We start from the raw sequence: 25437 nt of genomic DNA, 5'->3' as shown, positions 1-25437 counted from the left end.
ACTGCGTGTGTTGTGTTTAGGAAGAATTTTGACGTCAAAATCGTTGACGCAAAACGAGAAAGGGCAGCAACAGTTGCTGACCTCGATCTGCGTGTGTGAAGCGCAGCCGAAGGCGGGAAGCGCAGCCGAAGTCGGGCAGCACAGGGGCTGCGTCTGCAGCAGTCGGCCGGCGGCCTACTTGCAGCAGGCTTGCTGCCGACGGGGCTGGCAGCCCACGGGCAGAGGCGCCGCAAGGCAGCGGCGCTTGCCGCCGTAGGGCTGTTGAATCTCGGATTTTGATGAGGAAGTCAATTGTCATTTGTTGTCTAATGTATGTGTTGAGATAAGTGTGCAGGATTAACTACGATGAAAGTAAGACATGAAGCAGGAGTTGCGCCGGAGTCATGACAATGATCACGTTGGGAGTTCGAGAGCTCGACGGAAGTTCGGACAGTTGTCGGAGGTTCTGCGGGAACAAATCCGAGAAGTCCAGAAGCTTGCCAAAGGAGCTCGTCGGAACTTGCCAAGTGGATTGTCGCAGTCCAGGAGTTTGCCGGAAGTCCGCAGGAGCATCACCGAGGATTCATCGGATGATCGACGGAAGTTCGCCGGAAACTCGCCGGAAGAAGCGAGTGACGCTCCGAAGCAAGCTGTAGAATATGTCTTAGGAAATAATCGTAGTTAGCACTTTGATTAAGTTAGAAATGGGAGGTGATCCCATTAGCTTAATCGTGGGGCAATTGGGCCCTTGAAGACCTCAAATTGGGTCGAATGGTTCAACCCATTCGGACCCAGGTTGCTGTGGGAGGTGCAACCGCCCAGGCTATGTCTCCCAGCGAGACTGGGCGGTGCAACCGCCCCAGCCAAGAGGTGCAACCGCCCAGGGCTCAGTCTCCGAGCGAGACTGGGCGGTGCAACCTCCTCTGTCAGGAGGTAGCACCGCCAAAGCTCAAGTTTCGAGCTCTGCCAGGCGGTGCAACCTCTCTAGTCAGGCCGTGCAACCGCCTGAGCTCGGTCTTCGAGCTCTAGCAGAGAGGTGCAACCGCCCCTGACAGAGGTAGCACCGCCCACAGGCTCAGTCTTCGAGCTCTGCCAAGCGGTGCAACCTCTCCAGTCAGGAGGTGCAACCGCCTGATCCCGGAATTCCGGGATTTGATCGTTTTGAGCTCCAAATTTGAACTGGGTTGGGGCCTATAAATACCCCACCCATTCAGCACTGAAAAGATACAGAACAACATCGAATTCTTGATCTTTTCTGTGAATCTAAGAGCTCAAATTTGGGTAAAGTCCAAAAGTTCTCCTCTTTTTGTTCTTCAAGTCTTGAGTTGTAAAGAGAGGAGAGAAAGGTTCTGTAAGGGTTGTCTCCTGATCCCGTCAAAAGGAGTGAAACTGTAAAAGGGCAGTTGGCCTTCGCCTATTGAAGGAAGGCCCCTAGTTGACGTCGGTGACCTCGTCGGTGGAGGAAGCCAAAAGTGGAGTAGGTCAAGACTGACCGAACCACTCTAAATCTCTGGTTTGCTTTTATTTTGAGCACTTTATCATTACTGCAAACCTCCTACATAGCTACTGCTCTTCTGCGCTTTTACGAACAAGTTTCTTTACAGTTTACGTTTATGTCTTGATTCTACTTGTAACTTCAAACTGTCTTCTGCGCTTTTACGAACGAGTTTCTTTGCAGTTTACATTTACGTTTTGATTCTATTTATAACTGCAAACTATCTTCTGCAATTTTACGAACGAGTTTCAAGGTTTAGACGAAAATCTGCATTTAGACGTAAAACTGCATTTAGACGTAAATCGGCTTTCCTCGTACAATCATCAGGTTTCAGTTTACGTTTACGTCTTGATTCCAACTGCATACTGCCTTCTGCGAGTTTACAAACGAGTTTCAAAGTTCAGACGTAAATCTACGTTTAGACATAAATCTGCGTTTAGACGTAAATCTGCGTTTAGATGTAAATCTGCTTTTTGCAGATTACTTTTTGAGCTGTACAATAGCAGCACACTATCTTTATACTTCTGCTTAAACTGCTTTTGATCTAAACAAGTGATTTACGAATCGACACTTAGACGTAAACCTGTTTCTTCGTACGAACGTCGGATTTCTGTTTGCGCCGATATTCTGGTTTTCTTCATAGCTGCAAACTGCCTGCATAGATTGACTGCAATCTTGCTTCGTATCAACTTTCATATAGAACTGTCCTTATCATTCAAACGCAGCTTTCGATTTTAATCGTACAAAGTTATCCGCTGCACTAATTCACCCCCCCCCCCCTCTTAGTGCTCTCGATCCTAACAATTGGTATCAGAGCCCGGTTAACTCTCAAACGGATTAAAACCCAAGAGAGATGGCTTACGCCGGAAACCAAGAGGGCCATTCCATTACACGTCCACCCATGTTTAATGGGACGGACTACACCTATTGGAAGACCCGAAAGAGGATCTTTTTTATTTCTATGGACGTTGAACTCTGGAATCTTGTCGAGAATGGTTTTTCAAAGTCTTCTCTTCCAATGATCGATTGGAACGATTCGGAGAAGAAGGCTTTCGCTCTTAATGCAAAGGCTATGAATGCCTTATTTTGCGCACTTGATAAAAACGAGTTTAATCGTATTTCGATTTGTGAAACTGCATTTGATATTTGGCACACACTCGAAGTGACTCATGAAGGCACAAGTAGAGTGAAAGAGTCAAAAATCAATCTTTTGTTACACTCTTTCGAACTTTTTCGGATGAAACCGAGTGAGACTATTGGCGACATGTTTACCCGTTTCACGGATGTTGTCAATGGTCTAAAAGGACTCAGAAAAAGTTTTTCGGATTTTGAGCTCGTAAATAAGATTCTAAGATCCTTTCCTAAGAGTTGGGATCCTAAAGTCACTGCTATTCAAGAGGCAAAAGATCTAAACAACTTCCCTCTTGAAGAATTAATTGGGTCATTAATGACCTACGAGATGACTTGCAAAGCTCATGAAGAGCAAGAAGACATCCTTCCAAAGAACAGGAAGGATATGGCACTTAGAACTTTGGAAGATCACTTGAAAGAAAACTCAAGTGATGAGGACTGTGATGATGACTTGGCACTTCTAACAAGAAAATTTAAAAAATTCATTAAAAGAAACAAGTTTAAGAATGACACTAAAAGTAAACTTGAACCCAAGAAAGACCAAGTTATTTGCTATGAGTGCAAAAAACCGGGACACTACAAGAGTGATTGTCCCCAAGCCAAAAAGAGAACAACAAAAAAGAAGGCGCTCAAAGCAACATGGGATGATTCGAGCGCGTCTGAAGAAGAGGAGTCCAACACCGAGCAAGTTGCTCATTACGCCTTAATGGCCATCGGAGAGGAGGTAACGAATTTATTATATGCTGATTTATCTTTCGATGAATTATTAAATGCCTTCCATGACTTATTTGATGAATGCAAAATTATCAATAGAAAATATAAATTGCTGAAAAAGGAGCATGAAAGTCTTACTTGTGATTTTGATAAGTTAAAAATTGAATATCATGATAGTTTAAATTCATGTATCAAATGTCATGATCTAGAAACTCTCCAAAAAGAAAACCTGCTACTTAAGGACACCTTGAAGAAATTCGAGGTTGGTAGCAAGTCATTGAATATGATCCTTGCAAACAAGGGTCACGTTCCAAAAAGAAGTGGAATTGGATTTGTGAGAAGTCCTCACCTAAATCCAACCACCTTTATAAAAGGCCCCATCTTACATGTTCAACACCAAGCAAAATGTAACTTTTGTTGCAAAATTGGACATAAGACGCATTATTGTCCATTCAAGAAAATTAGTCCAAACAAATTGATTTGGGTTCCTAAAGGAACCATGATAAACTCTATGCAACATGATAAACAATGTAGATCTATCCTTCAGGCACCCAAAAGCAAATGGGTACCTAAAAATTATCCTTTCTTGTAGAAACCCACACCATCGCAAGCTAGGAGCAAGAGATGGTACTTTGATAGTGGATGCTCAAGGCATATGACCGGAGATCCATCTCAATTCTCTAAGCTCACTAGCATAGACGAAGGCTATGTCACCTTCGGAGACAACAACAAGGGTAAAATCATTGGCAAATGAACCATAGATAACAAATCCAACTTCTTTATTGAAGATGTTTTGTTAGTTGATGGTTTAAAACATAACCTCTTGAGCATTAGTCAATTATGTGATAAAGGATATACTGTCAAATTCGAATCTAATGCTTGCATCATTGAAAAACCACATAAGAACATGTCTATGATTGCATTAAAACAAAATAACGTATACACTATTAACATCAGTGATTTATGTGATGAAATGTGTTTTGCGGTTATGAATGAGGATGCTTGGCTATGGCATAGAAGATTAGGTCATGCTAGCATGAAACTAATCACTCAAATATCATCTAGAGAACTTGTAAGAGGAATTCCTAATATCAAGTTCATCAAAGATAATGTATGTGATGCTTGCCAATTAGGTAAACAAATTAAGGGTAGTTTCAAAGCTAAGAATCAAATAAGCACCTCTAGGCCCTTACAATTGATCCATATGGACTTATTCGGACCAATCTCTACATCGAGTCTTGGAGGTAGCAAGTACGCCTTTGTCATTGTTGATGACTATAGCAGATATACATGGACCTACTTCTTAAAACAAAAAAATGAATGCTTTAAATACTTTACCAAGTTTTGTAAACTTGTTCAAAATCAGAAGGGTTCTATGATTTCGTCAATTAGAAGTGATCATGGTGGAGAATTTCAAAACCATGACTTCCAAGAATTCTGTGAACTCAATGGATACAACCATAACTTCTCTACTCCAAGAAATCCTCAACAAAATGGGGTAGTAGAAAGAAAAAATCGAAATCTACAAGAAATGGCAAGAACCATGTTGAATGAACATAGCCTACCCAAATATTTTTGGACCGAAGCCGTAAACACTGCATGCTATATTTTGAATAGAGTTCTAGTAAGACCCTTACTCACCAAAACTCCTTATGAGTTATGGAATAACAAAAAACCCAATGTCTCATATTTTAAAGTCTTTGGGTGTAAATGTTTTATCTTAAATGAAAAGGATAACTTAGGAAAATTCGATGCTAAATCTGATGAAGGAATATTTCTTGGTTATTCTTCGGTTTCTAAAGCTTTTCGTATTTTCAATAAAAGAACTTTAATTATTGAAGAATCCATCCATGTTGTTTTCAATGAGATTTCCGAAATTAGGAAAAATGATCTTGACGATGATGTTAATTTTGATTCTTTGAATTTAAACGAAACCCCGTCTCTAACTAGCAACTTGGATGCATCCACTTCCCAGATTTCCTTACCCAAGGATTGGAAGTATGTAGATGCTCATCCTAAGGAGCTAATCTTAGGAGACACATCAAAGGGGGTTCAAACATGATCTTCCTTTAAAAATTTTTGTGCCAACGCTGCCTTTCTCTCCCAAATTGAACCCAAATGTGTTGATGAAGCCATGAAAGATGATTCATGGATTATCGCAATACAAGATGAATTGAATCAATTTGAGAGAAATGAGGTGTGGACGCTTATTCCTAGGCCAAATGACCATTTAGTTATTGGTACTAAATGGGTCTTTAGAAACAAGCAAGATGAAATGGTATCGTGGTTAGAAACAAGGCTAGATTAGTGGCCAAAGGTTTCAACCAAGAAGAAGGTATCGATTATGAAGAAACCTTCGCTCCTGTGGCTCGATTAGAAGCCATAAGAATGCTCCTTGCCTATGCTAGTAGTAATAATTTTAAATTATTTCAAATGGATGTTAAAAGCGCTTTTCTTAATGGCTTTATCTCCGAAGAAGTCTATGTTGAACAACCTCCTGGATTTGAAAATAATAGTCTCCCTAATCATGTGTTTAGATTAACTAAAGCTCTCTATGGCTTAAAACAAGCTCCAAGGGCTTGGTATGAGAGACTTAGTTCTTTTCTTATTAAAAATAATTTCATAAAAGGCAAGGTTGATACTACATTATTCATCAAGAACTTTGAAAATAATTTTCTCATTGTTCAAATTTATGTTGATGATATTATCTTTGGTTCTACGAATGAATCTCTTTGTGAATCCTTTGCTAAAACTATGAGTCTTGAATTCGAAATGAGTCTAATGGGAGAGTTAACATTCTTTTTAGGTCTACAAATCAAACAACTAAGCAATGGCATCTTTATTAGTCAAACTAAATATGCTATGAGTTTACTAAAGAAGTTTAATATGAATAACTCAAAAGCTATTAACACTCCTATGAGCACCTCCACTAAGTTAGAAATTGATGAAAGTGGAGAAAGCTTCGATCAAAAAACCTATAGGGGTATGATAGGAAGTTTACTTTACCTCACTGCAACTAGACCAGACATAATGTTCAGTGTAGGACTTTGTGCTAGATTTCAATCAAACCCTAAGATATCTCATCTCAAAGCAGTTAAAAGAATACTCAGATATCTTAATGGTACCACAAATCTAGGATTATGGTACCCAAAATCAGAGAAGCTTGAGTTAATTGCTTATGCTGATGCGGACTTCGCAGGCTGTAGATTAGATAGAAAAAGCACATCAGGAACATGTCAATTCTTAGGATATGCCCTTGTTTCCTGGTCATCTAAGAAACAAAACTCGGTTGCACTATCAACAACCGAAGCTGAATATATTGTAGCAAGTGCATGCTGTGCACAAGTTGTTTGGATGAAAAATACCTTAGAAGATTATAAAGTTCATCTTAAAAACATTCCCATTAAATGTGATAACACAAGTGCAATATGCCTAACAAAAAACCCTATACAACACTCAAGAACAAAATATATTGATATCAGACATCACTTTATACGAGATCATGTTACGAATCATGATGTAATCATAGAATTCATTGATACGAAACATCAACTAGCTGAAATCTTTACAAAACCTCTAAGTGAAGAACAATTTGATTTCATAAGAAGAGAATTAGGAATGTTGATGTGTCCGAATACTTAAACTAGCTAAAATTATTTTTCGGACGTTATTGATTACATGACTTGGTATCACTTGATCAAATAACATGTTGGAAATTATGTGACAAATGTTTTTGAAAATCAGTAGCTTACTCATATCCGAATGCATGTAAGAAGTTCATCTTATTTTCTGTTTGAATGCTAGTAGATTTTCCTGTACACTCTTATGAAAACTTTTTGAAAAATGAGTTTCCTCCTTCAAACAACGAACTATAACATAACAAGGAGAAGAGATATTCAAAGCATTATATGTGTCATGCCTTCCTTTATATGCTTGATAACCTGCTGGAATCACATCTACCATTCTTTTTGATAATGCTACCATGCTTTTTGTTGATGACAAAAGGGGAGAAAAATATGAATTGATATGGTTGCTATTACTGATGTTATGATTAGGCCATACCTGCTATCACTGATAATGATATGGTTGCTATTACTGATGTTGATATGGTTGCTATCACTGATGCTATAATTAGGCCATACTTGCATCACCAAGAAATATATGATTGCCATATGCCCTGTATCAAGATATCAAACAAAAATTTGCATCTTACGAATTGATATCTTACCATGTGATGCAATGCTACACTTGCTAAAATATTCGAAATGTGTACATTATGTAATGATATCAAAATCTTGCTTCACAGCTTTACATGTCGATATCTTACAATATGATGAATTGCTACAATAACCATCATTAAAACTTGTTATATTTGAAAATGTATATCAAGCCTTGACATCATCTTCAAAGAGATACATATGATAGGAATCATGATGGGAATATGTCTCTTGAATTTATAAAGTTTTTAAATTCAAGAAGTATGGCATATAGACAGGGGGAGTTAAGGTTAACTCCATTATCAATTGATTGTCATCATCAAAAAGGGGGAGATTGTTGAATCTCAGATTTTGATGATGAAGTCAATTGTCATTTGTTGTCTAATCTATGTGTTGAGATAAGTGTGCAGGATTAACTACGATGAAAGTAAGACATGCAGCAGGAGTTACGCCGGAGTCATGACAATGATCACGTTGGGAGTTCGAGAGCTCGACGGAAGTTCGGACAGTCGTCGGAGGTTCTGCGGGAACAAATCCGAGAAGTCCAGAAGCTTGCCAAAGGAGCTCGTCGGAACTTGCCAAGTGGATTGTCGCAGTCCAGGAGTTTGCCGGAAGTCCGCAGGAGCATCACCGAGGGTTCATCGGATGATCGACGGAAGTTCACCGGAAACTCGCCGGAAGAAGCGAGTGACGCACCGAAGCAAGCTGCAGAATATGTCTTAGGAAATAATCGTAGTTAGCACTTTGATTAAGTTAGAAATGTGAGGTGATCCCATTAGCTTAATCGTGGGGCAATTGGGCCCTTGAAGAACTCAAATTGGGTCGAATGGTTCAACCCATTCGGACCCAAGTTGCTGTGGGAGGTGCAACCGCCCAGGCAGGGAGGTAGCACCGCCCAGGCTATGTCTCCCAGCGAGACTGGGCAGTGCAACCGCCCCAGCCAAGAGGTGCAACCGCCCAGGGCTCAGTCTCCGAGCGAGACTGGGCGGTGCAACCTCCTCTGTCAGGAGGTAGCACCGCCAGAGCTCAAGTTTCGAGCTCTGCCAGGCGGTGCAACCTCTCCAGTCAGGCCGTGCAACCGCCTGAGCTCGGTCTTCGAGCTCTAGCAGAGAGGTGCAACCGCCCCTGACAGAGGTAGCACCGCCCAGAGGCTCAGTCTTCGAGCTCTACCAAGCGGTGCAACCTCTCCAGTCAGGAGGTGCAACCGCCTGATCCCGGAATTCCGGGATTTGATCGTTTTGAGCTCCAAATTTGAACTGGGTTGGGGCCTATAAATACCCCACCCATTCAGCACTAAAAAGATACAGAACAACATCGAATTCTTGATCTTTTCTGTGAATCTAAGAGCTCAAATTTATGTAAAGTCCAAAAGTTCTCCTCTTTTTGTTCTTCAAGTCTTGAGTTGTAAAGAGAGGAGAGAAAGGTTCTGTAAGGGTTGTCTCCTGATCCCGTCAAAAGGAGTGAAATTGTAAAAGGGCAGTTGGCCTTCGCCTATTGAAGGAAGGCCCCTAGTTGACGTCGGTGACCTCGTCGGTGGAGGAAGCCAAAAGTGGAGTAGGTCAAGACTGACCGAACCACTCTAAATCTCTGGTTTGCTTTTATTTTGAGCACTTTATCATTACTGCAAACCTCCTACATAGCTACTGCTCTTCTGCGCTTTTACGAACGAGTTTCTTTACAGTTTACGTTTATGTCTTGATTCCACTTGTAACTGCAAACTGTCTTCTGCGCTTTTACGAACGAGTTTCTTTGCAGTTTACATTTACGTTTTGAATCTATTTATAACTGCAAACTGTCTTCTGCAATTTTACGAACGAGTTTCAAGGTTTAGACGAAAATCTGCATTTAGACGTAAAATTACATTTAGATGTAAATCGACTTTCCTCGTACAATCATCAGGTTTCAGTTTACGTTTACGTTTTGATTCCAACTGCATACTGCCTTCTGCTAGTTTACAAACGAGTTTCAAAGTTCAGACGTAAATCTGCGTTTAGACGTAAATCTGCGTTTAGACGTAAATCTGATTTTTGCAGATTACTTTTTGAGCTGTACAATAGTAGCACACTATCTTTATACTTCTGCTTAAACTGCTTTTGATCTAAACAAGTGATTTACGAATCGGCACTTAGACGTAAACCTGTTTCTTCATACGAACTGACACAGACTTAGCTGGTTTTGCCTAAGTCGTGCGGCACCCTTGCGTGTCCGTCCGCAAAGGTCAGCCTCCCCGAAGCCTCCCATTGTCCCTTAGGACCTCCAAAAGAGAGAACGGGTTAGAGAGAACGCCTCAATCGGGATCCACATGCAAACATGTCCGAAAAACACTTCATAGACAATGCAAATTATAAACAGACTTTACAAGCTCTGAACAGTGGCACAACAAAGGGTAAAATGGTCCATTACAGACCGAAAAGCTCTCTCACGTGTCCACATGACACAACCTTTATTTACAAGCCTAAAGAGGCCACCAACCCAACTAAAGTGGGACTATTAAGCCTTCGGCCGCCCCTCTACATTTTGTACAAGGCATGAACATGCCAACAGACACGGACAGATATAAGCATTACATCAAACATCCTGTTTCAAAGTTTGTCCGTGACATTCTCCCCCACTTATCCCTTCGGCGTCCTCGTCGAAGCCTTTGTGAACACTGCAACTCTTCGCCTTTGCTGAGTCTTCAATCTTCTGCTCCAGCTGCAATGCGCCTCCTGGCTCCCAGCTGCTCTCCGCTGCTGTTTTTGAGTAGTCGAACCTTTGATCCGCCATGCTGCTTCAACTCGCCAATGACTCTGACTCTGGTGTGGGGTTGGCTGAGTTGTGTTGATCCTCGTTGATTACTGCGGATCCATCAAATGAAGGAAAAGACCATCCTTACTGCGCCAGTCTCTCAAAATTTCCACATGCTGCTTGAACTGGGTGGATGCTTGTTGGAGCTTTAACGAGCATCGCCTCGCAAACTTCTGAAGTTTTGGGTCCTTCCTCCACAAAATCTACTCATTGACTCTTCTTTCAGTTAGTTGTCACATCCAAGTAGGTTCGCATCACTTCCGCTTTCGATTGGCATTTCGTTGGGAAATGAAGCGGACAATCTACTCTCAGTAGCACTGATCACCGTTGGTGAGGATTTGACAACTATTGTCTTCCTTTATCTTCAAAGGGTCTTTGAACTTGTGCAGAGCTCCTCTGCTGGATAGATAAGAGAACTGGGGTACTCGGTTTCGCCCATTCTCTTAAGAGTTGAGAAGGCAAAGGTTACTTGACTTCGCCCGCCTCCTCGAGGTTGTACTTCATGCATCGAGCTGTTTACTGGCCTTCGCTTGCTCTTTGCTCACACTTCTGAAGCACTTGAAGTGTTTGCACTCCTTGTGTTGAGTTAGCTACTGTGATTCACCTTCTCAATGCCATTGAACTTCTGGAATGCAGGAAGTTTTCACCCCAACTTGGAGTAATTTTCTCATCAGTTTGGTCGCCTTTGGGATTGTACCGTCTTCTCCATCAACCCTGCCGCCTACTCCCCTGAGTAGCAAAGGTACAGCACCACGTACTGCCTGCTTCGTTCCTTGGTCGTGCACTCTTGCATGACCCGAAGTCCTTCACTTATGGCAATCTTGATGAGAAACTTGTTGACACCGGTCTTACGAAGTTCCTCGGCCTCTACCCTTCAGCCATGTCTCGGTACTTGGAGATTGCCTTTGCATGCTCCACCTCCTCGGCCCCTTTCACGACCAAGCGCTCTCCCTCCAAGAGAGCAAGGGATCAATGACTTTGACGGAAGTCCCGCCTCTGCGGTACCATGGCGCTACCAAGCCCATGGCCCTACTATCCGTCGTCTCACATCTGCATCCCTTTTCTTCCCGATTAGTAGATATGTCTCCGTGGCACTCCTCTGAGTCCACCTCCATTCTAACTGATGCTTGATTTTGGGTAGCTAAGTCCCTCTGGACTCATCGTCGCTTCCTCGCCCCTTTCGACCCCCTGCTTCAACACCTCTGTGTTCTCCAAGCAGTCTGTTTGGTCGATGGAAAGACAGACTGCAACTCCCATGCATGGCCTCTGCCATCGCGTTGTAGGGTTTGCACCAATTCTGTTCTCCTTAGCTTCCTTGGTAGCAACGTTCGCTTACTCGACCTTGTCCTCTGACTTGTCGGGCTCCCTTAAGCGAATATGAGCTCTAGAGCAGTCCAACTCTCCAGCTGCTTCGATCATACCTCTGCATGATCAAGTCCCTCCATGGAACTCACTGGTACTTGCATTCGAACTTTTCCCTTGGTGGAACCCAGCCCCCATATGCTGATGACCAAGGTTTTCATCCGATGCAAAATTCGGTGCACGCCCGGAAGACCCGCCTCTGCGGTACCATGGCCTTCACTCCTTGAATCCATAGCCCTTCTTGCCGTCGTGTTGTTCACCAAAGTGGAGCTCCCAGTAGCTCCCGATCATACCTCCATATGATCTCATCCCTCACGGGACACTAGTCGTGTGTATCGCATTGCCACGAACTGTTCCACCACGATCCGCTGCACCATGTCGCCTCCTGGTGACATCTCCATTGCATTCTGATCCTTGTGGAATAAACTCGAATTGTGAACCCTCCATGTGTGGCCTCTGCCAAAACATCGTAGGGTCTCCTCCACCTTCGATTTTGTTCGCTCCTCTGGCAATCGACCTTCATCCACCCACTCTTGGGTCACACCTAGATGAAGCACTGCTCTAGGACAGTCCGTCGCCTAGTAGCTCCCGAAGTCCACCGACTTCGCTGTAATTTGTGCACCATTGCCTGGATCCTGGGCCTCTGCCCCTACCAGCACAATCTCCGCTGCGCACCGCTTCCTTCACGGCAACTTGAATGGCAACACTGTGGCATATTTTTCAAGAGCACCCGCCTCTGCGTCCTCTTGCCCCATGCTAAGGCCTTCTGAACCCAACTTCGCCTCCGCAAATTGAGTCGCCTTAGTTCCTCCCTCAAATGCTCCTCCGAGATAAGGTGCATGTGCCCCGAAGCTCCCTTCGTCTTTGGCACCATGCAAGATGAGTCCACTCCGTCAGAATGAAGGACCCATGGAACAACATGATCCTGCTCTTGCCTCTGCAAGAGCTCATGTCCTTGACCTCTGTCTAAGAAAAGCACTGTGCCTCTGCTCTATGTTCCAACTTCTCTGTTGGCTCCCTTCATGCGGCTTGGGAACTTCGCCAAGTTACACCCAAGTTGCTCCGCTCCTCGTTTTCGCATTGAGTCGATGGTGGCCCTCGCCCACCATTCCACGGGTCAGCCCTCCCTCGAGTCCGATCTCCATATCGACTCTAAGTGTGCCTTCATTTAAGTTGCTTCAGGTCGCTCCCCCACTTGATCTCGCAATGCATCCACCAATGCATTCTCTCGAGCGAGATCATGCGACGACTCCTCGCCGCTTGCTCAGTCCATCGAGCTTCGTGGAGTTGTTGTTTATGAGGTACTCCCCCTCAACATGTGAAGTCCGTCTCACATGATTCTCCCTCTGGAGTGCCGAGACTTATCCCTCCTGGATAACTATCCCATTGGAGCAACATCTCTCTTCGTTTCAGAGACCACCATCCCCTTGGACTACTCCGATCTGCTGAACAAACTGTGCATTGTTATGCCTCTTGCAAACACACTTGCTAGATTGCGCCTCCACGTCAATACAGCCACCGCTGCACCCCTCAAGGCCTAGCAACATGCTGAACTCGTTGCACGCTTCAGCCTCCTCCGGACGTATCCTTCGCATGCCGAAGAGAAATTTTAATGCTCCATGGCGCCGAGTCTCGACCGCCTTGGGATGGCCACGAATATTCCATCGTCCGCATACAAGCCCATGCATGAGTACCAACTTCTTCGAGTTAGCAATTCCCCTCACCTCTGTGAGCTTTGCATAACTCTTTTGGTCGTTGAGCAACTCATTTCACCTTGGATGGTCTCATTCTTGCCAAGCGCCTCGCTTGCCTAGAGCACCATCAAGTATAGTTGTCAACGTTGAGCCGTAGCTCAAACTCAGCCATCCCAACCTTTGTGCGCTCCAAATTCTTCCAAGCTTGCCTGTTCTCGTGGTGCCTCTTGCGCGAAGGGTTGGCCATTCCTCTGAATGCCAATCTCAGATGCCCGCTCCTCTGAGCGACTCTTTTCCCTACATCTCCATGCCCGTTTTCCCTCAAACGGTCGCGCGTGTGCTGACTGCCCGCAACGCAGCCCCGCTAGGTCCCCCACGTTTGCATGTCAAGTGTTTCTATGAGTGCTTGTCCCGCTCTGATACCATATGACACGGACTTAGCTGGTTTTGCCTAAGTCGTGCGGCACCCTTGCGTGTCCGTCCGCAAAGGTCAGCCTCCCCGAAGCCTCCCATTGTCCCTTAGGACCTCCAAAAGAGAGAACGGGTTAGAGAGAACGCCTCAATCGGGATCCACAAGCAAACATGTCCGAAAAACACTTCATAGACAATGCAAATTACAAACAGACTTTACAAGCTCTGAACAGTGGCACAACAAAGGGTAAAATGGTCCATTACAGACCGAAAAGCTCTCTCACGTGTCCACATGACACAACCTTTATTTACAAGCCTAAAGAGGCCACCAACCCAACTAAAGTGGGACTATTAAGCCTTCGGCCGCCCCTCTATATTTTGTACAAGGCATGAACATGCCAACAGACACGGACAGATATAAGCATTACATCAAACATCCTGTTTCAAAGTTTGTCCGTGACAGAACGTCGGATTTCAGTTTGCGCCGATATTCTAGTTTTCTTCATAGCTGCAAACTGCCTGCATAGATTGACTGCAATCTTGCTTAGTATCAACTTTCATATAGAACTGTCCTTATCGTTCAAACGCAGCTTTCGATTTTAATCGTACAAAGTTATCCGCTGCACTAATTCACCCCCCCTCCCTCTTAGTGCTCTCGATCCTAACAAGGGCAGCGGCGCCTGCCGCCGTAGGGCAGCGACGCCTGCCGCCGCTGCTCCCGCGGGCGAAACCCCCTCCCACAGGGGCGGCCGCCCGGCGGGACAGCACCGCCTGCGGAGGCAGCGGCGCCCGAAGGGGGTGCCCACCCGCAGCGGCATCGCCGCCAGCGGGCGTGCCACCTACAGGCGAGGGCAGTGCCCTCGCCCCGCCGCACAGGCCGCCGCCGGCAGGGTGGCGGCGGCAGCAGCGAAAGGGGGAAAGGGCATTAGGGTTTTCTGGGCAAAAGACAGTTTTGCCCCTTGGAATTTGAGAAATTTCAGTTTCTGTCTTTTGTCCAAATTAGGAAAATACCCCTATAAATTCAGAAATTCCCTACATGTCTCTGATTTCAGAAAATATTAATTAATTAAAAGGTTTAGTTGATTATTATCTAGTTGTCCTACATGATGATGATTATTTATACATGTGATGTATGATGTGTGGACGGATGATCATGGACCGTGTGATGTGTGTACTTGTGATTATTATTATTGAGGTCTGCGAGCCTCCATTATATTTCTCGTTTATTGTCGGGCCTGCGTGCCTATAATTAAGTTGTAATCACATGAGGAGGCGCAGCGGGAGCGTGGATGCGATAGCGGGACCCACGAGACGGACGATCGTGATGCATGGAGATGCATCAAGATGTCGACGGAACCGACGAGGATGAGATGGACGATCACAGGGCATGGAGATGCACCGTTGCACACATAGATCTTGATGTGAGTGATTAGGCCTACTGGTTTGGGCCTAATCACATTAGGTTGTGGTCCATAATCATCTGGTGTAATTGATTATACACATACTAGATAAGTATATATATTTGCATGCGATGTAGATATATATTAAATATGTATATATGTGACATGTCATATTAGGAGACCAAATCTTAGAAACATCTCTCGATAATATTAAGTCGGTAAACGTGAGGCAATTAGATTGACCCACGTGGCCTTCCATCGTTATAAGTAGGAACCGATTCCCGATGTAGGTTGAGTTGGTCGAGTCTCTCGAGACTCACCTATATCGCGATTCGCTATCTTGCTTACGACATAGAGATGTCACTGGTGACCTGAGGGCATGGTATACTTGGTCGAGTCCCTCGAGGGTATATCATCAAATCAGACTCATCTTGTAACGAAGGTGTTGACTTAACCGAGCATCATGGTTGGTCGAGTCCCTCGAGGCCATGGTGATTCGGAGGCCGAACAGGACGGGAATCACAAGGAGTTATGATCGGCAAGAGTTGCCTACCTTTTAGGCTTAGTGTGATTGGTCGAGTCCCTCGAGGTTACACTAAGACGCTGATTGGATCCTGATCCCCACTAGAAGTCTACCGGAGACTTCCGTTTCACGTGCTGAGGGTGTCGCGTGACTCGTTAGTAAAATAGTGGGTGTATATTAAGATAGAAGTCCATATCTTGATAGTTTATTTCTTACAAAATCTGCATGTTATTCATTTCTGCTGCATCTATATTTTTAGAAAATGTCGCTTTCAAATCCCTTACGTGACATACTTGATGTCAACCACCTCACTGGTCCAAATTATACGGATTGGTTCCGTAACTTGAGAATTGTTCTCACAGCGGAGAAAATCGTGTACGTCCTTGATACAGTGATGCCTACGCCCGAAGAAGGGGCAAGCGAGGATGAGATCGCTCGCTACGTGAAGTACATTGATGACTCCACTCTTGCTCAGTGCTATATGTTGGGCTCTATGACTCCTGAGTTACAGAGACAACATGAAAAGATGGATGCCAGATCCATTCTCCTACATGTCCGCAAATTGTTTGAGGAACAGGGAAGGACTCAGCGATATGAGATATCTAAGAGTCTCTTCCACGCTAGGATGACTGAGGGGACACTGGTTTAAAATCATGTCCTAAAGATGATTGAATGGATAGAGAAACTCACAGGTCTAGGAATGGTCCTAGAGGATAACTTGTGTGTGGACATTGTACTTCAGTCCCTACCAGATTCCTTTTCATAGTTCATAATGGATTTTAATATGAACAAGCTTGAGGTGACTCTCCCAGACTCCTCAATATGTTGATGGAGGCAGAGAGTACTATTAAGAAAGAGAAGCCAGTTCTCTACACTGGTGAGACCAAAAAGAAAAGGAAAGTAGAAAGGTCCCTTAAGAAGGGAAAGGGCAAGGGCAGACCAGGTAAAGCAAAGGTTGCTAAGAAAGACCTAGTAAAGGACAAAGGCCAATGCTTCCACTGTGGTAAAGATGGGCACTGGAAGAGGAACTGCAAAAAGTACCTTGCAGAAAGGTCGAAACAAGAAGCTTAGTGAAGCTTCAGGTACATTCATGATCAATCTCCAATTGTTGGATTTTTGTGATAGTGCATTGGTATTGGATACCAATATTGCTTATCACATCTACAATTTATTGTAAATTCTAGCAAAGCCGAGGGGAGATTGACGAGAGGAATATTGCATAAAGGTTTGTTTATGCAAGACACTACTCCACATATCATGGATGTAAGTATCTAAGAGGAAACGAGAGGAGGTGAATAGTGTATACCTATGACATTGTAGGCTAGGTCATATCCATGAGGGAATGATTCAAAAGTTGCTAAATGATGGATATCTAGATCCATTCGACTATGTGTCATATGTAACTTGCGAGCCTTGCCTTCGTGGAAAATTGACCAACTCTCCATTTAGTAGAACTGGAGAGAGAGCCACTGAGTTGTTGGAACTCATACATAGTGATGTATGTGGACCCATGTCAACTCATGCCATTGGAGGTTACTCCTACTTCATTGCATTTACTGATGATTTCTCAAGGTATGGATATGTGTACTTAATGAAGTACAAGTCCGAGGCCTTTGAGAAATTCAGAGAGTATAAGAATGAGGTGGAGAACCAGACTGGAAAGAGTATCAAAACTCTTCGATCAGATCGAGGAGGTGAGTACTTAAGTACAGAGTTTACTCAGTTCCTCAAGGACCATGGGATATTATTCCAATGGACACCTCCTTATACACCTTAGCTCAATGGTGCCTCTGAAAGGAGAAATCGTACATTATTAGATATGGTACGGTCCATGATGAGTTTCGCTGACATACCCATCTCATTCTGGGGATATGCCCTAGAAACCGCAGCTTACCTTCTGAACAGAGTTCCAACTAAGTCGGTAGTGTCTACACCATATGAGATATGGAAAGAGAAGAAGCCTGATCTTAAGGTTGTTAAGATTTGGGGCTGCCCTGCCCACGTTAAAAGACACAACCCCGATAAGTTAGAATCAAGGACAGAGTGATGCAAATTTGTGGGATACCCCAAGGAAACTTGTGGGTATTATTTCTATCATCTCGAGGACCAAAAGGTCTTTGTAGCTAAGAGAGCAGTGTTCCTTGAGAAGGAACACATTCTTGGCGGAGACAGTGGGAGAATGATAGAGTTGAGCGAAGTTGGAGAACCAAGCTCAAGCACCATTCTACAGCCCGAGTCTGTTCAGGTACCTAATACACAAGTATCAACTTTACGCAGGTCTGATGGAGTATCCCATCCTCCTGAAAGATATGTGGGACATATTAGAGGAGAGGATGTAGAGGATATTGATCCTCAGACCTACGATGAGGCTATTATGAGTATAGACTCTGGGAAGTGGCAAGAAGCCATGAATTCTGAGATGGATTCTATGTACTCCAATAAGGTTTGGAACCTAGTTGATGCGCCCGAAGGTATTGTACCCATCGGTTGCAAGTGGATCTTTAAGAAAAAGATCGGAGTAGATGGAAAGGTAGAGACCTATAAAGTAAGGCTAGTGGCTAAGGGGTATCGTCAAAGGCAAGGTGTTGACTACGACGAAACCTTCTCACCCGTAGCAATGCTAAAATCCATCAGAATTCTATTGGCTATTGCAACACACTATGATTATGAGATCTGGCAGATGGATGTGAAAACCGCATTCCTCAACGGGAACCTCGAGGAGGAGGTGTATATGATGCAACCTAAGGGATTCGTGTCCAAGAACTGCCCAGATAAGGTGTGTAGATTGCTTAGATCCATTTATGGACTAAAGCAAGCTTCCCGAAGTTGGAACATAAGATTTGATGAGGCAATCAGATCTTATGACTTTGTTAAGAACGAAGATGAGCCTCGTGTATACAGAAAGGTAAGTGGGAGCGCTATCACCTTTTTGGTGTTATATGTGGATGACATCCTGATCATTGGGAATGACGTAGGAATGCTATCCACAGTAAAGGTTTGGTTATCTAGACACTTCTCCATGAAGTACTTAGGGGAAGCATCCTATATCTTGGGGATTAGAATCTATAGAGATAGATCCAAAAGGATGCTTGGCTTGTCCTAGTCCAGGTACATAGAAACCATTGTCAAAAGGTTTGGCATGGAAAATTCCAAGAGAGGTCTCATACAGATGAGACATGGGATATCGCTTTCTACAAGTATGTCCCCAAAGACTCCAGAAGAAAGGCGAACATGTATATGATACCTTATGCCTCAACAATAGGGTCTATCATGTATGCCATGCTATGTACTAGGCCTGATATAGCGCATGCTCTGAGTGTCACGAGCAGGTACCAGGCGGATCCAGGCTTGGAGCATTGGAAAACAGTAAAGTGTATCCTTAAGTACTTGAGAAGGACTAAGGATCTTTTACTAGTATATGGAGGTAGTAGCCTTAAGGTTAAAGGTTACACGGACTCAAGTTTTCAGTCTAATGTTGATGATAGCAAGTCGAATTCAGGGTATGTGTACACCTTAAATGGAGGAGCAGTGTGCTGGAAGAGTTCCAAGCAAGATACCACTGCTGACTCGACCGCAGAGGCGGAGTACATTGCTGCATTAGATGTAGCAAAGGAGGGAGTCTGGGTGAAGAAGTTCATCACAGATTTGGGATTCGTACCAGGTAGCGAGGAGCCGATCTCCTTATATTGCGACAACAACGGGGCGATTACTCAAATAATGGAACCCGGGTCTCATCAGAAGTGTTCTGAGGAGGTTCCAGCTTATCAGAGAGATCGTAACCCGAGGAGATGTAGCAGTGGAAAGAGTTCCATCCGAAGATAACATTGTAGATCCACTGACAAAGCCGTTGTCTCAGATTGTCTTTGAGCGTCACAGGGGTCTGATGGGGATCAGACACATAGGTGATTGGCTTTAGGTCAAGTGGGAGATTACTAGTCATAGGTACCCAGCAAGCCAATCACGTGAGTGATGGCACGTGTGACTTGATACAGAATCTTTTTGCTTATTATATTTTGGCGTATATCACTTTATAACTATTGCATATGTGCATATATATATTGTGATGTCCTTGGATTTGTGCAATGGGAATCAGATCGTGATGAGATCACGATAATGAGATCGATTCACCTTTAAACACATATCCTAAATAATCCCGGTCATAGGTTACTCGAGAGGGACATCGTGATAACCGGATAGACTGGTGTGCTGTATACCCGTCCATATGATAAATGCAGCTGGTCTCATAGCTGCTCGTGTAGGGACACTAGGGATACAGTACAGGTGCTCATTGGAGAATGAGTTCACTGATTGATCCGCTTACGAAATGCTGGATGGTTGATGATGCCTTATTGTCAGACAGCGATTTCGTAGTCCTAGTGGTGTATCTGGTCCTTAAACTTGAGACACCAAGGATGTCCTGTATGAGTGCTCCACTCTTTGATACCAGACTTATAGGTTTGGCTGTCCCAGATTGAGTACAGCTGGTCATTGGGAGTGGTAGTCGACCTTACGAGGGCTATTGAGTGTCGATAGAGGATCATCCACTCTCGGCGTCATGAGAGGAATATCTCATGTGTTCTTGCTCAGACAAATCCCTGGCCAGGGTCATACGGGTTGAGAGAGAAAGAGTTCTCCGGGAGAATCCGATTAGAGCGAGACTCGAGTAGAAACCGTATGGGTCTGACAACACCATGCTCGATATACGGTCTCTAGGATATTAGATGGATGAGCGACTATAGGTACACGGTAACTGAGGACAAACAGGTCCAATGGATTGGATTCCCCTGTATCGTCTGGGGACTACGGCGTAGTGGCCTAGTACATCTGTAGTCGATGAGTCAAGTGAATTATTACAGAGATAATAATTCACTGAGTTAGAAGGAGTTCTGACGGTTATGACTCACGGCCAGCTCGATATTGGGCCTAGAGGGTCACACACATACGGTAGGTATTACGATGAGTAGAGGTTCGGATATGAGATATCCGACGGAGCCCTTGTCTTATTGGATGCAGATCCAATACCCATTAGGGGAGGACCCATTAGGGTTTGACAGGGGACCTCTATAAATAGGAGGTATTTAGAGCCTCATAGGCTGGAGTCTTTGCTTGCCTTTCCTATTCTCCTCTCCCTCTCCACCTCAGAGCAGGCCTGGAGTTTTGAGGAGCGTCGTCGCAACCCTGCTGTGTGGATCACCGCTAGAGAGGAGGACGCTTGACCTCCTTCACCCTCTCCTAAGGATCTGCAAGGAAACAGGGATATACGATCTCCCTAGGTAACACAATATACTCTATACGCAGTTTTATGTTTCACGGATTTTGCGCACCAATCTTCGCACGACGACGAACATCTTTTTGGGAATCGGGGATTTTGTTTTCTTGTTTTTCCGCCGCGCATATGATGTCGCCCCCCCATGATTTCCCAACAGAAGACACAGGCCAAGACTTCTGCAGAAGGATTAGCAGATTGTGACCCAGTTATTCCTCCAGTATATCATGGTGATGGGGGAGATGTGCAGGAAGATAGTGTAGAGCATGATGTTGACCTACCTGCAAGACATGTTGAGCAAGAAGAAGTAGGAGAGCAAGTTCCAACAGAACCTCAGTTGAGAAGATCTTCTAGACAACGTCAACCTTCTAGAAGATACTCTACAGATGAGTATGTGATGCTTACTGATGCAGGTGAACCAGAGAGTTACCAAGAAGTAATTGAAAGTGAGCAGAAAGAGAAGTGGTTAGTTGCTATACAGGAAGAGATGGATGCTCTTCAGAAGAACCACACTTATAATTTGGTGCTGCTACCAAATGGAATGAAGGCCTTGAAGAACAAGTGGGTTTTTAGGTTGAAGACTCAAGAATATTGTTCTCAACTAAAGTACAAAGCTAGATTGGTTGTGAAAGGCTTTTGTCAAAAGAAAGGTATTGACTTTGAAGAGATTTTCTCTCCTGTTGTTAAAATGTCTTCTATTCGTGTTGCTCTTGGTATTGCTGCTAGCCAGGACTTGGAGGATGAGCAGCTAGATGTGAAGACAGCTTTCCTTCATGGTGATTTGGAGGAGGAAATTTATATGGAGCAACCAGAAGGCTTCAAAGTCAAAGGTAAAGATAATTTTGTCTGCAAGTTGAAGAAGAGCTTGTATGGGCTAAAGCAAGCTCCAAGACAGTGGTATAGAAAATTTGATTCATTTATGACAGAAAATGGATACAAAAGAACGACTTCAAATCATTGTGTGTACATCAAATGGTTTGGTGAGTATTTTATTATTCTCTTACTTTATGTTGATGACATGCTTATTCTTGGGAAAGATATGTCTAAAATTGACAGGTTGAAGAAGGAACTGAGTGAGTCTTTTGCAATGAAGGACATAGGGCCAGCAAAGCAAATACTAGGCATGCAGATTTTCAGTGATAGGAAAAACAAGAAGATTTGGTTGTCATAGGAGAAATACATCGAGAAGGTATTGGAAAGATTTAGTATGAGCAACGCAAAACCAGTTGGTTCTCCTCTTGCAGGTCACTTCAAGTTGTGCTCAGAACAAAGTCCGTCAAGTGATGAGGATAAGGAGAAAATGCAAAAGGTTCCTTATGCTTCAGCAGTTGGAAGTTTAATGTATGCAATGGTATGTACGAGGCCGGACATCGCATATGCAGTGGGTGTTACTAGCAGATTTCTTGCAAATCCAGGCAAAGAGCACTGGGCAGCAGTGAAGTAGATTTTTAGATATCTCAGAGGGAGCTCTAAGGTTTGTTTAAGCTTTGGAGGTGGACCACATGTGTTGACAGGTTACACAAATGCAGATATGGCAAGAGATATAGATACGAGAAAGTCTACTTCAGGTTATGTACTTACTTTTGCAGGGGGAGCTGTGTCATGGCAATCTAGGTTGCAAAGGTGTATTGCTCTCTCTACCACAGAAGCAGAATATATTGCTGCTACAGAGGTATGCAAAGAAATGTTATGGATGAAAGAATTCTTACAAGAATTGGGGCTGAAACAGAAAAATTATGTGGTGCATTGTGACAGCCAAAGTGCCATCCATTTGTGTAAGAACCCAATGTTTCATTCAAAATCAAAGCATATAGATGTCAGATACCACTGGATTCGAAATGTATTTGAAGAGAAGCAGTTGCAGCTTCAGAAAATTCATACAGATGACAACGGAGCAGACATGTTGACGAAGACCTTACCAAAAGAAAGACAGGAGATATGCCGATAGCTGGTTGGCATGGCTTCACATTGAGGAGTCATGGGACAGCCTCCCTTATGGGCTGAAGGGGGAGGTTGTTGGGCTGATAGCCCATATTCAGCCCATGTGGGCTAGGGCAGCCCACACCCCCTCTTAACCTAACCCTAATTAAGATTAGGGAGGTGTGGTGGCTGCGTTTTAGAAGCAGAAAAAGGCTATAAAAAGGCAGCAACGAGGCAGATCTTCACAGCCATGGGATTCCAAAGAGAAGAAGGAGAATAAGGCAGAAAAGGTAGAGAAAGAAAGGGAAGAAGACAAGGACAACGTAGAGAGACTGTTCTCAATTATCTAGAAGTGTTCTCATCTCAGGTTAGATCAAATCTACAGTAGACTCTTGCTATGATTACTTGGGGAGGTTTTAGATATTGTGGGTAGTGACGTGATCCTTGTATCCCAGTTATTCTCTTGTGATTGTTGCTAGGGTTTAGGGCAAGAGATTGAGATTTGTATATTCATTATTCTCATAGTGGATTATCTCTAGTTTGCCCCGTGGTTTTTACCCTTCACATTGAAGGGGTTTTCCACGTATATCTTGGTGTTCTGTTTGATTGTGCTTCTATTTAATTCCGTTGCGTATTATGGTCTTCTAGTATTTGTTCATATACAAATGTTATTCCTCTTTATATCCCCATCAGTAGAAGCTCTCCCCGAGGGAGAACCACCGACTAGTCTTGTAATCACATCAAATATTTAAGTTAGGAATTGATTTTCTTTCCTTACTTGTTATTATAATTTAAGAAAATCTTAATCTACTTCCTTGTTTGTTGATATGAATTAAGGAAATAACTAGTAAGTATTCCAAATATGATGATGTCATATTTGTTAGTATATTAAATAGAAATAATTTATATTAAATAAATACGAAAATTAAAATTTATTTCCCTTAATAGAGGCTCACCTCCTCCTATTTAAAGGGGAGGGATCTCTCTCATTCGTTCCTCACACAAGAGGTAGGTTTCCCTACCTTTCTTAAAAGTTTTAGCTTTTATTTTGATTCTTTAAATGTTGAAAGTTTTATAGTTCGAAAAATGTGTATCAATTCTTTAAATGTCAAATTTTTTTGTATTAAAGTAATCAGTTAAAATTTTCAAAATATTCTTAGACCCATGATTAAGGTTTTTATTGTAGAATTAAATATATTAAAAAGGTATATGTTTTATATGATATATTTTCTGTATTACAGTTTATCTTTAATCTTAACTGGATTAAAATCTTGTTAGACTAGAATATGTTATCTAAAATCCCTTTTTTTGATATTCTTTGATCTGAAATTTAAAATATATTATTCTAAATGATTTAAAATATGACTAGAATATGTTGAAATTTTATGTGTTGAAAACATGATTTTTATTTGAATTTAGAAAGCTATTTCCTTGTGTTAAAACTTATCTCCTAGTCCCTCTTTTAATGTCTTATGATTTCTAGTCAAATTGAGAATGTTATTTCTTTGTATTAAAGCTTTTCTCCTCATCTATCTTTTAATGCATTATTATGTTTTTATATATGTTGTTAATGGGTATATGCTATGACTAGTCCATGGGCCAAGGTTGGGCCAGTTTTATGTACTGCATGCTCAATCATGTATAATGCACATGACCAATAGATGGACTGGCTCAATCTAGCCCAATATTATTGTTGAACTTGAGCCCAAATATTGATTGAATTAAATTATACTTGATTAGTCTAGATCAATTCAGGGTGATTCCGAATTGATTGACTTATTCAAGTTAGTTTAACCTAAATTGAACTTAATCTAGTCTAAATTATACTAGTCTAGGGTGGTTCCAGACCAGTTAAATAAGGATTAGAGATCAGTTCAGTTAGGCTCTAGTAAATCGAGTTCAATTGAATCGATTAAACTAGAGTTGAAGTCAATTGAGGGTTAATTTATATTATTTGATATTGATGATTTTTGAAAGAGATGTTTTAAATATGTTATTTCATCCCGAAATGGATATGACCAGTGTGAGATTATATTCCTGCCAAGAGCAGGTAGGGCGATTCCCTTCGGGGATTAGCGGGCCGTCAGACGTGGCGGCTGGACGGTTCCTCCATCCGCTGTTGGGAGGAACGTGTCCCCACTTTGGCGGGTGTGGGACACCACTCCATCCACTGTTGGGAGTGTGATACGAGTTTGCCTCCATCCGCTGTTGGGAGAACACAAACTCATCCCGTAAGATAAAGCCTCTCCATCCGCTGTTGGGGGAGTGCTCCTTCGGGTACTTGATATACGCCAATGGGATGATTGATTGAATTTTGGTCATGTATTTATCTTGATTTGACATTTGGGGTTCCTACTCAGCATTGCTGAATTTTCTTTGTTTTTGATTTTCAGAGCAGCCTCCCTCTAGTACTAAATCGGATTCCAGTGGAGAGCGAACCTTCCTCTACCGCTAGGTAGAGCCACTTGGATGACTCTTGAAGTTAACTTTTCTATTTGTAATTTGATGAATAAATGAATTGTAATAAATGGTTATAGA

The 25437-nt window shown here is 43.1% G+C and overlaps 1 protein-coding gene across 1 annotated transcript in view; it reads right to left on the bottom strand.

Annotated features, from left to right (window-relative positions):
* Positions 1-25437, bottom strand: part of LOC135594700 (probable polygalacturonase) — a 45748-nt gene that overhangs the window by 10144 nt on the left and 10167 nt on the right. The window contains exons 4-8 of the mRNA XM_065085161.1: positions 18194-18212; positions 12646-12671; positions 11906-11922; positions 9791-9822; positions 5645-5673 (exon numbers count right to left, since the gene is read on the bottom strand). Coding sequence (XP_064941233.1) covers positions 5645-5673; positions 9791-9822; positions 11906-11922; positions 12646-12671; positions 18194-18212 — 123 coding nt within the window. The remainder of the gene's footprint in view (positions 1-5644; positions 5674-9790; positions 9823-11905; positions 11923-12645; positions 12672-18193; positions 18213-25437) is intronic.

This window comes from Musa acuminata, chromosome BXJ1-2 (assembly GCF_036884655.1).
Source record: "Musa acuminata AAA Group cultivar baxijiao chromosome BXJ1-2, Cavendish_Baxijiao_AAA, whole genome shotgun sequence".
NCBI classification, from domain to species: Eukaryota; Viridiplantae; Streptophyta; class Magnoliopsida; order Zingiberales; family Musaceae; genus Musa; species Musa acuminata.
The sequence above is the reverse complement of the archived record's forward strand: the minus strand, read 5'-3'. Positions and strand labels throughout refer to the sequence as shown.